This window comes from Falco cherrug, chromosome 6 (genome assembly GCF_023634085.1).
Source record: "Falco cherrug isolate bFalChe1 chromosome 6, bFalChe1.pri, whole genome shotgun sequence".
In the NCBI taxonomy this organism is placed as follows: domain Eukaryota; kingdom Metazoa; phylum Chordata; class Aves; order Falconiformes; family Falconidae; genus Falco; species Falco cherrug.
Window position 1 is genome coordinate 24,501,733 of NC_073702.1, and position 13,098 is coordinate 24,514,830.

The 13,098-nt window shown below is 33.7% G+C and overlaps 1 protein-coding gene across 2 annotated transcripts in view; it reads right to left on the minus strand.

Moving 5' to 3' along the window:
- Window positions 1–347: 347 nt before the first annotated feature.
- PXDN (peroxidasin) overlaps window positions 348–13,098 on the minus strand; it is a 90,283-nt gene continuing 77,532 nt past the window's right edge. For both annotated transcript variants that reach the window (XM_055714280.1, XM_055714279.1), the window contains 4 exons: window positions 8,046–8,166; window positions 5,281–5,413; window positions 3,906–4,019; window positions 348–3,263 (listed from right to left, as the gene is read on the minus strand). In XM_055714280.1, coding sequence (XP_055570255.1) covers window positions 3,141–3,263; window positions 3,906–4,019; window positions 5,281–5,413; window positions 8,046–8,166 — 491 coding nt within the window. In that variant the 3' untranslated portion in view covers window positions 348–3,140. The remainder of the gene's footprint in view (window positions 3,264–3,905; window positions 4,020–5,280; window positions 5,414–8,045; window positions 8,167–13,098) is intronic.

The window sequence follows — 13,098 nt, forward strand, 5'->3', positions numbered from 1 at the left end:
TCCCATTAAAAGTGGGGAAAAAAATGTTCAGCACTAAGAGTTTTCAAATACACATTTGTGCTAGGAAAAAAAGTGTATGTTTAAATATCCTTTCTGAGTCTGCGTGTATTTTTTTCATATCACCCAGAACAGTGAATAGATGCTTTAATTTATGTGCCATAATATTAAAGAACCTACTGAATCTGTATGTTTCATTATCAGCTCACAGCTTAGTTCTCAGCAATGGAGTCTCGATCATGAAAATCCTGCATAAAATAAGCAATATGGATCTTTGATAAAAGCCTACACACTGAAATCTTCTGCAAACAATCTAAACAATACATGTACTGAGAATAATACACTTGGAATTTACTTGGAAATGTGGCCCACTTTATTTTAACTGAAAAGCATTCATTATACAGTGCAAACAGTTCTTTGGCAAATTTACTGATTAAAATAAAAACAACAAAGACTTTGGTTTAGGTAACATTAAAAAGGAAAATAAATATGTAAAATTTGCAACATTATACAGTAATATTCTTACAGTGGATGCCGAGGAAATAGTCACCTAGCCATTGGCCACTGTTTCAGAAATGTTAAAATCAACGTTGATTCTGCAGACACTGCAAGAAAGCGAATTAGTACAACCCATGACTGACTACATTTTAAACTGTGGATAAAGACCTGTTTTTCCTGCATGGTTTATGATCAGATGGATGGTGGAAAATAACTCAGTATTACACTTACTTAAGCATATCCAGACTCATAAGCCCATTTTATATACCATATGAATAAACAGTGAACAGCACAGAAAACCTCCCACTTTACTCTGGAGGCTGCAGAAAAGGAACAATCAGATATAAGGTACTATTTTATAATGTATAAATGGAAACTCTCTTCTCGTATAAGTGGAAATCTTGAGAAAGTTTATTTAATATACAATTGGAATAAAAGAATGCAAGTAATAACCAGCTGGATGTGTTACTGCCTTATTTAACTGTTTAGACAGTTAAATTATATTTGAGTTAGCTATGCAATCCTCCCTCTTTGAGGAATTCCTGCTATAGGTCAATGGGAGTTCCATCTGAGTTGGAATTACAGGACGAGACATGTGGTTTGGACTCTCAGCAAAAGTCAACAAAATACCAGCGTATCAAAGAAATACAGGAATGACAACCTCTAGGAACTGTATGATAAACATGCTCGCCACACACAATTTCTAAAAGTATTAACATAGAAAATTACATAATTCAAAACATTGTATATAAAATCAATTAAAATATTCTTTAAAATATAAATTGTAGTTCCATGTGTACCTCTACCACACACCTTTAACACACCATTCACATGTACATATTGCTCCTACCATAGATGAAAAGAGTTTCTGTAGTAAGCTTTAAAGATACACCAAAGATTGAATGTTTCATGGTATCAGTTTATCAAATTAGAAATTATTAATGTTAGTAATCAGAGAAGTTATGTGCCAAAATAATATAGCGGAACTCATATTGCTGTCCTAGGTTAGTTATTAGACAGGTATCTGATCTACCATGCAATAATTAAGTATTCCGTCTGTTTTCATAATGCAAAATTTTTAAGATGACAATGTTTAATTTTGTGCAGATTTATTTGATACTGAAACCTCCGTTCCCTAAATTTAAACAATAAACTCAGAACTCTGTGAACTACACCACTAAAGAGCTCTGGTTCTAGTTAGTCCTGACTTAGGACTTAAGGACAGAGCCATAAATTTTAACATATTAAGTATTCAAGGAGAGAATCAATTCTGAATAAACACAAAAAAGCTGTAAAATGAGGTATAATAGTTGTCCTTCACTGAATATAATATATATTTCCTGGTCAAAAATATGCACTTTGTATTCTAAAAAGTACAAAACTTTGAAATGCTAGTGTAGACATATACTCTATAACGTTAAACATTTATTAAATGGGAAATAAAGTCCATTGGCAGACAATTTTTAACTTGAATGATAAAAATATTGAGGTAAAAATATATATGCATTAGATGAAACTGAAAAAAAAAAATTCAAATACCTTGTCAGAAAAAGTAGTCAATCCACAATTACTCATGATGCTTGATTTTGATTGTTCTTTTTGTCAACAAACAGTGCCACAAAATAACCAGGAACCTATTTCTATTGACAACATGCACAATGAATCAGTAGGAATCTTTGTATACAAAATGGCATGTGACATCTTTTCACATTTTCAAAACAGGGCCACACAAACTCGTGAGCTGATCTGAGATCAAGAGAAGCATGCTTTAAAACTGAACTGGATGATCATGTTACAATGATTTAAAATAAATGAGGAAAAAAAAGTTGCCAAGCAATTACATATGTTTTGACAAAAGGGATTACGCTCACTTTAAGATCAAATGCTACTTTGTCATCTATGATTTTCTAGAATGAGGAACACTGTCAATTATATCTGTAATTTACACAAAGCAACTGAATGTACCTTCCAATTACCTTTCTCTTTATTTACTTACTAATTCTAGGGTTTTTGCTTTGAAAATCTTAATAAATTTTGCTCCTTGAATGGGTGTTGAAAGGTGTCGTGTAGTTTTCTTTATTTCCTTGCTAGTTCAGATGCAGAAATGATAGTGTGATTCATCAGAATTTCCATGCATAGGTGTTCGCAGAAACTGGCCCTCCACAGCATTGCTCTGGGCACAGTGACCTTGTGTTTTCATTTTCCCTGCATTTACTATGTAATAACAAAGAGCTATATATCAAGTCAGACTGGTACTGAAAAGGGATAGTAAACTTTCAGTGTCGCTAATTAAAGACAGGAAATGAAGTGTCCATTTTAAAGTAAGTCTTAAACCCAGTCATTTTGGGTACCTAAAACTACCTGACAGTGTTCTTTTAAAAGTAGCACCAGTTTGAGTTTGTCTAACCTGAGAAGTTTAATACACAATTAACATTGACCTGTTTGCTAATTTCCCTTTCATTAATTTTTGCATTGTGATTACCTTCACGGGCAGAAAATACATTACGTTATACTGTTACAGCACCATTAGAATATTGTAAATCTTGGTTTCTTGCTGTTGTTAAGACTGTAGTTACCTGTTTTTGCCATCAGCAGGCATTGAAATTATTTGAGGAGTATGCACCCTAAATTCTTAAAAAGCAGACTTATGGCTTCTTTTTAATAATATTTTGTTTTAAGCAGACTGGACAGCAATCTCCTTTAACCTTCACAGGCGCTTCGCAGTCAGCTGGTGGGCATGATTCTACAAAACAAGTTATCTGACCAACCTGTGTCAGGAAAAAAAAGTAACAAAACCGTAACAGACTTAACTACATGTTCCAAACAAGAAACACATTTTTCATATCAGCGAAGAAAACGTTGTTATTTGTCCTCTCTAAGATCTTGGCTATTATGATTAACTCCACATAGTTTATTTCATCATAAACTTATACTGAGAAAGCTCTTTGTATTATACCATCTTTTATGGAGCAGTATACCATTTCATCTAATGTTCAGGCATGGAACTCTAGGATACCAATTACTGACATTTTTCTTTTATCTTTTTTTAATTTCACCATGATAAAAGAAAATTAAAATCTAGCACTAAGATGAGCTTGTATTGATTTTTTTATGTATTTTAGTAGACCTTTTCAAGAAGTCTCTCACTTTGCAGTTAAGTTTGCCAGTACAACTATAGATCAATGAAAATGGAAAGTTAAAAAAAGTATATAAAGGCTGGACTGAAAACCAGTGTCAGGGACAGGGATAGCTGAACATTATGATTTTTTTTGCACCAAATAACTGAACATCCATAAAAAGAACAATTAGTAATGATTACCCAGAAATTAGCATGCACAAAACTGGAACTGCTGTTTTAGAAGCAGAATCTAATATAATTTCTATCTCAAAATGGATTTCCACATACTTACTTTGCATTCACATACAGTACAAGGGTCCCTTTTCCAGGTTTCATTGCTGGAATATGATTTACCCTTTTCATCAGTGCAATCAGTTTTACTGAGGCGAGATTCAAGGTTTTTTATCTGAAAACATTAAAAAAGTTAATAACTCAATCAAAGAAAGGGTTTTATTTGTGCAAGGTATTCAGTCTTTTATGCTGCATAATCCATGACAAATACTTGTCTGGGTTTTTCTTCTCACTCCACAGTTTTCATAATGCTAAAATATTGTAAACAGGTAATATGTATGGAAACAGCCTTTCAAAAGAAAACTAACAGAAAATATATCTTTCTTAACTTTGGAATATACAATTAGAGCATACAAAGAGAAATAAACTACGCGTGACACATGGAAAGGCAAATCTAAACTTTCAAAAATGAAATGGAAAAAACAATAAAAATTTAAAATGTTTGCTTGGATTTTTGACTATTTTTTCATTAATGATGAAAAAAGGGGTTATATGACTAGTTATTTTGCTGATTATATGCTTCTTGGAAACAGTAATTAGAAAGGCATCATTTTTAACAATCCCTCTGTCTTTTTTACATCCAGAAAAAACAGAAGAACTTACTGAAACGTAATAAGTCTTAACAAAGCATTTCCACTGTCAAGATGGGAGCATTGATGAGTACAAGCATTAAATAATACCATCAAAGATGGAATTGGGTTACTATGCAAATAAATACATGACTTGTATCTATAAATTACATGGAAAAGCTGCTCTGAAGGAACTTAATTATTCTAGGCAAACATTTTAGCCCACTTTGGATTTGTCTGTCCTCTAAGGTATACATCTTTAAAACTGAATTCCACTATGGCAGTTATTCTGAACAAAGAGTTTGTGTATGCCATGTTGTAAAAGTCTTCTTAAAGTGATCTAGATCTGAACTATGATTACAACGGTAGTCTGGCCTATTTTATGAAGACTACATTTGAATCAGTTTTACAGAGATTCTATACATTTCAGATAGGAAAAAAAGATTTTATTAACTCTACAAACAAATTTTTAAAGAAAGACTCATTCCATGTTTAGTAGAGAATCATAGAATGGTTTGGGTTGGAAGGGACCTTAGAGATCATCCTGTTCCAATCCCCTGGGTTGGAACAATGGTTACACAAGGCTTCAGGTTCAAAAGTCAAGTGGAACTAATTGTAGAATATTTCAGTATGATTTCAAAAGAACATAGAAATAAAAACACACCGTGTTGTGGTTTTTTTTGAGATAGTATGTGGTGGATTTTGGCTGAAGTAGATGTCCAAATACTAAAAACTTAAGAGGAATGGTGATAGGAAAACATTATTGATTAAATATAAAATTAGAAACTACCCATTATAGCACTTTACCTGGTTTCTGAGGCTTGAAATAGTTTTTTGCATTTCCAAAACAAACTCTTTGAAGTCATTCACTGCAGGCATGTTAGTATTTTCATTAGACGCTGATGTGGCATTACGAAAATATTTACTCTGTTTCACAGAACTGCAACAAACGAACACCAAGTCAGGATATTCATCTAACTTTTATTATTTTGCTAGATATTTTAAAACAGCAAAAATGTAAAAGAAGCGTAACCAACAAAGGTAGGAACCACAACAGCACACAAGACCCACTGGTGCTGAAGACAGTCTCAGGTCAAGTGAGCTGTGGATTATTGTTAATATCACTAGCAACAGGGAATTTCTTCTACTTAGAAAAATAACATATGTATTTCATGCAGGGGGAAACAAAGTTGTCATCAGTGGCACTGTAAAGCAACACCTTAAATCCACTAGTAAATCTCTTAAGCCTTCGATATGAAAGCAAAAAAAAAAACCCAACAAAAAAACAAAACAAAACAACCAAAACCAAGTGTTACTCCCAAATACAAAATTCAGGTTTCGCTTTCAGATCCAGTTTCTCCCTCTAGATACTCATTAGCCAAACACATATCTAAAGAAATATGACTTTGAAAAGGAAAAAGTTGGTTTTCATGAATAAATGAGAAGTACTTTTAGATAATAACATATTCCTGTGTCCCATTTTAACTACCATTTGAAATCAATACTGATTATTGAACACAATATCTAGTCTTCTGTTTATAGCACTTTTCAGTTGATACCTGATAAGAGAAGTACAACACTACATTATGTTAATTAATTTAATCTGTTCATGGGAAACAGTTATCAAAGGAACTGTCTATAAATCATAATATATTATTTGACACCACTTTAGAAAACATGTATTCAAAACCAAGGATAACACTAATTATTAAGGCACATCACATTAAGATTCTTGAATCTATAACAAGCATTCCTATTGCGTTACCATGTCTTCTCCAGAGCTAAGGGATACCCAAAGAATGAACTGGCAAAGAAATCCTCTCTCATGTAATAGGGCTCATGATTTGTAATCCTTCTGAATAAATTAAAAGAGCACTTATTGGCAGGTGTTCAAGCTACTTGGTTTCCCATAGTTTCATCTAAATTAAAGAAAAAGAACTCTAAGCAACATAACGTGCCAAAATTTAAATAAACCAGCTGCTATTGTATAACAAAAAGTTTAATCTTCCCCACCTGCTCAAGTTATTGAAAATGAGAAGGAAAAAAAAGGAGGAAAAAACCTTCTCACCACAAATGCAATATAATACAACAACGAGCATGAGAACTGATGCGAATGTTGAAGGACTGAGGGTGTTTAGCTTTACTTATGCTATAAATAAAGTATTGTAAATTTACTATTTTGTAGTCATAATTAGTAACTGGACTGTTGTAGATCTTTGAGTTTCATTTCTGAAACAGTCAAACAGCAAGTTAAAGAAAACAGGAAGTTTCTCAGATATGGGGGGGGGGGGTTGCTTCTATTTTTATTTCATTTAATCCTCATTATGGGACTAGCATTATGGGACTATTCATTATGGGACTAGCATCTTTAAGAAGTGAATTGCTGTTTTGTAAATTTACAAACTTCTAACAGTTCACTTGCAAAGACAGACTAAACATCCTTCTTCAAGGATTACTTCAAAGGAACCTGTCTTTTTTTATCATCTATAAGTAAGTTTATACTTAGCTTCTGTCTGCTTTTGTCTAAAATCTTAAACATCTAAAGGCTCTATTACTTCTTGACAGCTTCCTATCAATTAAGTGAAATATAATGGTGGTGTTTTTTCCCCTGCTATAACATCCACGTGAGTATTTGAAACTGCTGAAATAAATTTACCTATGTATCTGTCTAGCCGCTTTCCTTGACAGCATGGGTAGACCCTGTCTGGTCATCTCAGTCAAGGAGATAATTTTGGAAAGAACTATCATTCAAAAGCATCTCAAATTTGCTCATCATGAAGGAACTTCGCAAGAAATGTTTGGTCTGAGCAAAATTCATTTCATTTCACTAATTCACAGATAAATTTTGATTCCCTAGAAATTACAGGGATCCTGAGCAGTTGATCATTTCTAACTGACATTGTGATTTACTTCCTTGCTAGAGCATTTTGAGGATTATGGAGTTACCAACAACACTGTATCACTACTGTTCTCCACTCCAGCTCTAAGTATTTTGGTACTAGAAGCAATCCATACAAATTACTACAAATTTTTATGCTAGTGTTATCAACACTTGGTTTCCTCCTATTTCTACAGGAGGACCTAGCAGCTCCAAGGAAGAAACAGAAATAATTCAGTTTGGTTACAGTAGGAATGTGAGACTCCAAATCCCCCAAATTATGCTTCATTACAGAGTCTTTTCATGAAAACCAATGAAAAAACAAAAGCACTACACTGTGTCACTTACAAAGGGTCTTAAATTTAAGCTTGGAGGAAAAAAAAAGGTGTTTTACTGTTAGCAGATAAGCATCAGAATTTCACAAAATGCATCTTAAAAGAAAATAGCAAACTCATACAGGACTCTACCACAGACTGTGCTATACCACAAAAAAAAAAATGCAAACTCTGCAGTTTTCAATTTGTAGTTGTAGTGTACAGTTCAAGTGTCAGAATGAAATACATCAATCAAACTTGAGAAAGCAGACAGTAGAAAAAAAGTGGTATGCACTTACAAAGAAATCATTGAGTTTCTTTCCATTTTGAAAAGAAATGCTTCTTCATACTTTGGGGAAAACAAAATAAAAAAATCTCACCTTATTGTCTTGGACATTTTCATTTTCTTCAAGGGCTTGTCCTCCTGAAAGCTGTAATCAAGAGAACGTCTTCCCCGAAAGTGATATGAAAATGCATTAAACTGTCCTCTAGTTCTACAGTCTGAAATGAGACAAGAAATTACACATTACTACAGCTTAATTCAGCAGTTACAATATTAATATGATTTTACACTGTCTTCTGAATTGGCAAAGGCCAATTGAATCACACATTGTCTGATCCCTCTGGAATCTGTTTGATAGCCATTAAATATATCTCAGTGATACAGCATTTAAACCAGATGGGTGCAGAAAATTATTCACAGACCAGCTTTTTAGTATGAAACAAAGGAATAAACGTTATTTTCAAAAACCTATCAATGCTACTTTAACTATTGTTTTCACTCCTGAAATTCAGGCTCTCTTGGGTTTTCATTATTTCTTGCTTTTGGAATGGGGTAGTTACATATGGAGGAAAACAATGACAGAAAAAACAGCCTGTTGCTTCCTTATCTATTCCTGTTATTTTTGGCATCCGAAAGAGAATCTTTAATTAAATCCTGGAGAACTTTGCAGACACATTTTACTGGTTGACCAGCCCTATTACCAAATTTGAGGGATCTGAAGGTATCACGAGTTACTCAGATACTTTCTACCACAGAGTGAAAATCTCAAGCCTGAGAATAATCATGAGAGAAATCTTCTAAGATCCTAAGAGGACGTGTTCACAGAATGAAGTATGTCTTTCCTTCGGTTCACTTTATTTTGCCTTCCAAACACAGTGAGTATTTGGAAGGAGTCCCACTTGAAAAAGGAAAACAAAACTGGAACGGGACTTTGGAGAGGAGACAATGAGAAAATAGAAGTTTTCTCATTTCTCTTCACAGAAGCTTTAAAACAAAAAGTTATAATGGGCCAAGCTGCAGCAGGAACCAACAGCTTGTTCAACTATTAGAAGGAAAGAGTCTGCTAAGAAAATAGAAGAGAAAGCTGAAATACAGAATCCCATGGACATATCCCAGCTAAGTCTGGTATTAGCACAGTAAGCCATGGAAGCAACTTAACAGGGAAAGAAGTTATTTTCTCTAATGTTTCAAATTTATTCACAAAGTCAGTAACATTTTATATTTTTCTGAAATTTAGCAGTAGCTAGATCAAATACCTAAAGTATGAACACAAAATATTGCACAAGTTACAAGTCAAAAAAAGAGGCTTGAACAGAGCAACTCTAAAAACAAATGTAAAGTAGTTCTGTGATTATACAAAAATAGGTGTCTTGGACTACTTTTACTTGTACTGGACTTTTACTAAAACTAGACTATTACAATTTCCCTGTTAGGAAAAACTTTGTTTGTCTATGGCTTAATATCATTTACGATAGAAAAAAAAAAGAGTGATCAAAAAATACTAATTGATTTTTCAGTTCAAAAATAATACCTATAGATCATTCTTTTTATCATTAATTTATCCACAATTATTCTTCCCTTTTCTCTCTTTGCAGCCTGTCCCATTCCTGAGGAAATTTATTACCTTCCTCCTATAATAACAGCACCACCAAAGAACTAGATTATATTTACTGCCAATATATTGTTCATTCTTCTTGTGTGTTCTGCTTTTTCTCACACAATTTTCTTGCTGCCTGCTCAGAAACTAAGCTCTTTCAGATGGGAACAGACTGCTGTGTCTGTAAGATGCTTGGCACGAAGGCATTTTTGATTACTCTTAGACACTTCTATATTTATAGTATGGTGAGAAAAGAGGTCACACTGAAGGGCCATTGGAGAAAGAGCCAGTTTTTAGAGGAATTTTTTTCTTAAATCAATCTGTTGCTTAAAGTTCTCTTGACTATCGTAGAAATTTTAGTTTCTCTTGGAAGCAAATTGTGGAAGGTTTCTGCTATACTCCTTTGTTTAATAACTGCTAACGTCACCTCACATAATAAATTTTTTGGGGGGTACAATAACACAATGGCCTATTGTTTTTTTTTATTCTTAGGTTGGTTTTTAGAAACAAAGGTCTGAAATCCTGGGAAGGTTTTATCACCTTAGACTGGTAAATATGAGAACCATATGTTCAGTGGCAGCTCCAAGTACACAGACCTGACATTCCTGGAGTTTTTAAAGACTCAAATATGTCAACTTGCCAAATGAACAACTCTTGTTCTTGTTTTCTGTTTCAGGTACAAGCACGAGGACGACTGTCGTTGCTGAAAGGTGCAGGACAGAATGCTCTAGCTTTCAGAAAGCCTAAACCAAGAAAACTATTGGTCTTATTTTTTTTAAACAAAGAATACCTTAGCAGTAGTAGTAAATGAGAATAATGAGCCTAAAATTCTGTTATTTTCAGCCTACCTACCAAATTAGCTATACCCAGTCCAATTAATTTTCTGCACAGAAGCTGAATGTTTAAAAGCAACCTAAGAATTCTTTTCCTCTATGGACAACGGTTCTTCCAGAAGCTAGATATTACACTGCAAGAGTCAAGACAGTATGTTTGCATATGTAAGCCATGTGTACATCTTCAGAAAATACCATTTCCCATAAGGTTTTAAAAATGCACCTATAATATACATCTGATAGAAAAAAACCCTGACATTTTGAAGTATTGAGCACTCTTAATTCCCAGTGAATCACCTCTCGAAACTGGGGTCAAGGAGAATTAATCTAAGATCAAGGAGATTAAACCAAAACTTAGGAGACTAACAGAACATGAAGAAAAGCACATATAATGTAATTATTGCTCCTATTTGATACTACTTCCATTTTCTGAGATTTATTGTAGTGAATTAAGTTGCTGTTACTGTAAGCATTTGTATGTATCTAAGAACTCCTATTCATGCCAGAGGGATCAGTAAGTGGGAGGAGAAACACTAAAGCTGTCTGAAATGTCATAAGATTTTTTTTTCAGTAGATGTTTTCACAAAGCAGCTACTTAATTACACAACATAGGAAAAAAGAGTTTTCACTCTAAAAGAAACCTTAACTCAAAGTAACTGTTTTTTGCTAAATAGGCAACATCCCTTCACATTACACTGCACCTCTTCTTTTCTTCTGTTGAGTAAGAATGTCTAAGAAATGATAAACCAAATAGCAGCAAAAAAGGGTAATATGTAATAAAATCCAACAGCAGTCTGCTCGAATTGGAACAGAGGCATTTTGCATAAATATTATTGAAATATCTGGACAAAAATAATGGTATAGAAGGTAGAAGATAAAATGACAACCCAGACTGTCATATCCCAGCTGATACACTGGGGAATTCTAATGATAAAGATGTTCTCTGCAGTTGACCTCAAAGTTCAGAAACCGATGCTGCCAAAACTAGAAGGCTCAGACATCATTGGGAAAGAAAATATCCAGAAAATTTACAAAACATGACTATATAAATTGTTAATATACAGCTACTGCTAGCCTAAAGACATTTAAAAACATATCATGTCTTTACGATTGGATGTTGGATGGCCTGCAGGAAGATAAAAACCTGTTAGGTTCTTAACACCAAACCAAAGCAAACCCAGCCTCCCCAGCAGAAAAAATTAAACAGAACTAGTTAGAAAGTTTCACAGATTATAACCATGCATCTTTTGGAATATAAATATCAATGATCAGTGGGGAAAAAATAATTTCAGACAGACTGAAAAGCCATAAAATTTTGGAAATTTCAAAAGTAAGGACACTGAGAACTGACCTGCCCATTAGATTGTGAAGGTACTGATGTCCTAGAATAGTAACAGTCCAGAGGGAAGAAGGAAATCCTCCAACTGCCTAGTTTTGCAGGCATCACAGACACCTCCATTAGGATGCCCTCCTACCCATGTTTCCTCTAGAGACAATGGACATTGCCACAGGAAGAGATTGCAGTCTGAATTGTCCTCTGGAGGAATCTCTCTACTACCTGTGGTGGGATTTGACAGGCTGAGATCTTAGGTCTGGGGTCTCATCCTGGAGTTTGGGTTTAAACACAATGAAGGACAGCCTGTTGCTTCCCTGTTGCTTTTCATTTGGGATGGCAACTATTGACATGAGACCCTGGTAGCAAAGACAAGGCAATATCATACATTAAGTCTCCTTATTTTCATTTTATGAATTAAAATTGTATTTTACTGATCATAGATATCTAAAAAAGAAAAAATATTCTTGGTTTTGATTAACTATAAATAAAAATACTGATTCAACAGAATTTGTAACCATACAGAAATACTGGACTATATTAAATGTACTTTTATTCAAAGAAAAAAAAAAAAGGATTTAATCCTTAAAAGTACAGACCATGGAACTGTATTTTAGTAGCCTGGCATAGTCTGAATTGTTAGTAAACTAACAGATACTGTCTTTAAATGTAAAAAGATAACCTTGAAAGTAGAAACCAAAAATAAGTATGACATGACAGAAGCAAATGAAAAGATCTGTGTAAAGGGAAAACATTTGCAGGCATAAATTGCATTATTTTAGTATTTCGAAGAGTTCTTGATAAAGAATTTCCATTGTCACAAAAGATCTTGCAGTCTCGCACTGAGACTCCTGTTAAGATTTTTAAAACAGTCTTTCACAGCATTTAGTGCTTAGCCCAGTGTTGCTTAGTACTTTCATTAAAGATGAAAGGGCATAATGAGAAGCATATAATAAGATATAATATTAGAAGTCAATTTTTAACTAGGAATAAAGCACAGTTGTTAAAAAGTTGATGACTTTCTAGAAGCAATGATAAAAATCAAATAGATTAATGCGGTCAGTACAGAAACAACAGATGGCATAATTGTTGGTCTGGTCTTAAAATTCAGAAGTTCATAAATATAGGTCTATCCTACTGGAAGATCATCTATAAATGCACCCATTAAGAATGTGTCTTAACAGTTCTAAAGAAATTCAGTGGAATTTAACCATGCTTAATTATAACTTATATAAGGCTGTTTTCCTGAATTGAATAAAAAAGAACAATATCTGACACAGGAGATATGTTGGTTGCTAACTGAGAACCAGTTAAGAAAAGACACCTTCCTCAATCAGTTTATGCTTATGAAGGTGATTTGCATCTTGTCTGAATCACTAGGTCATTA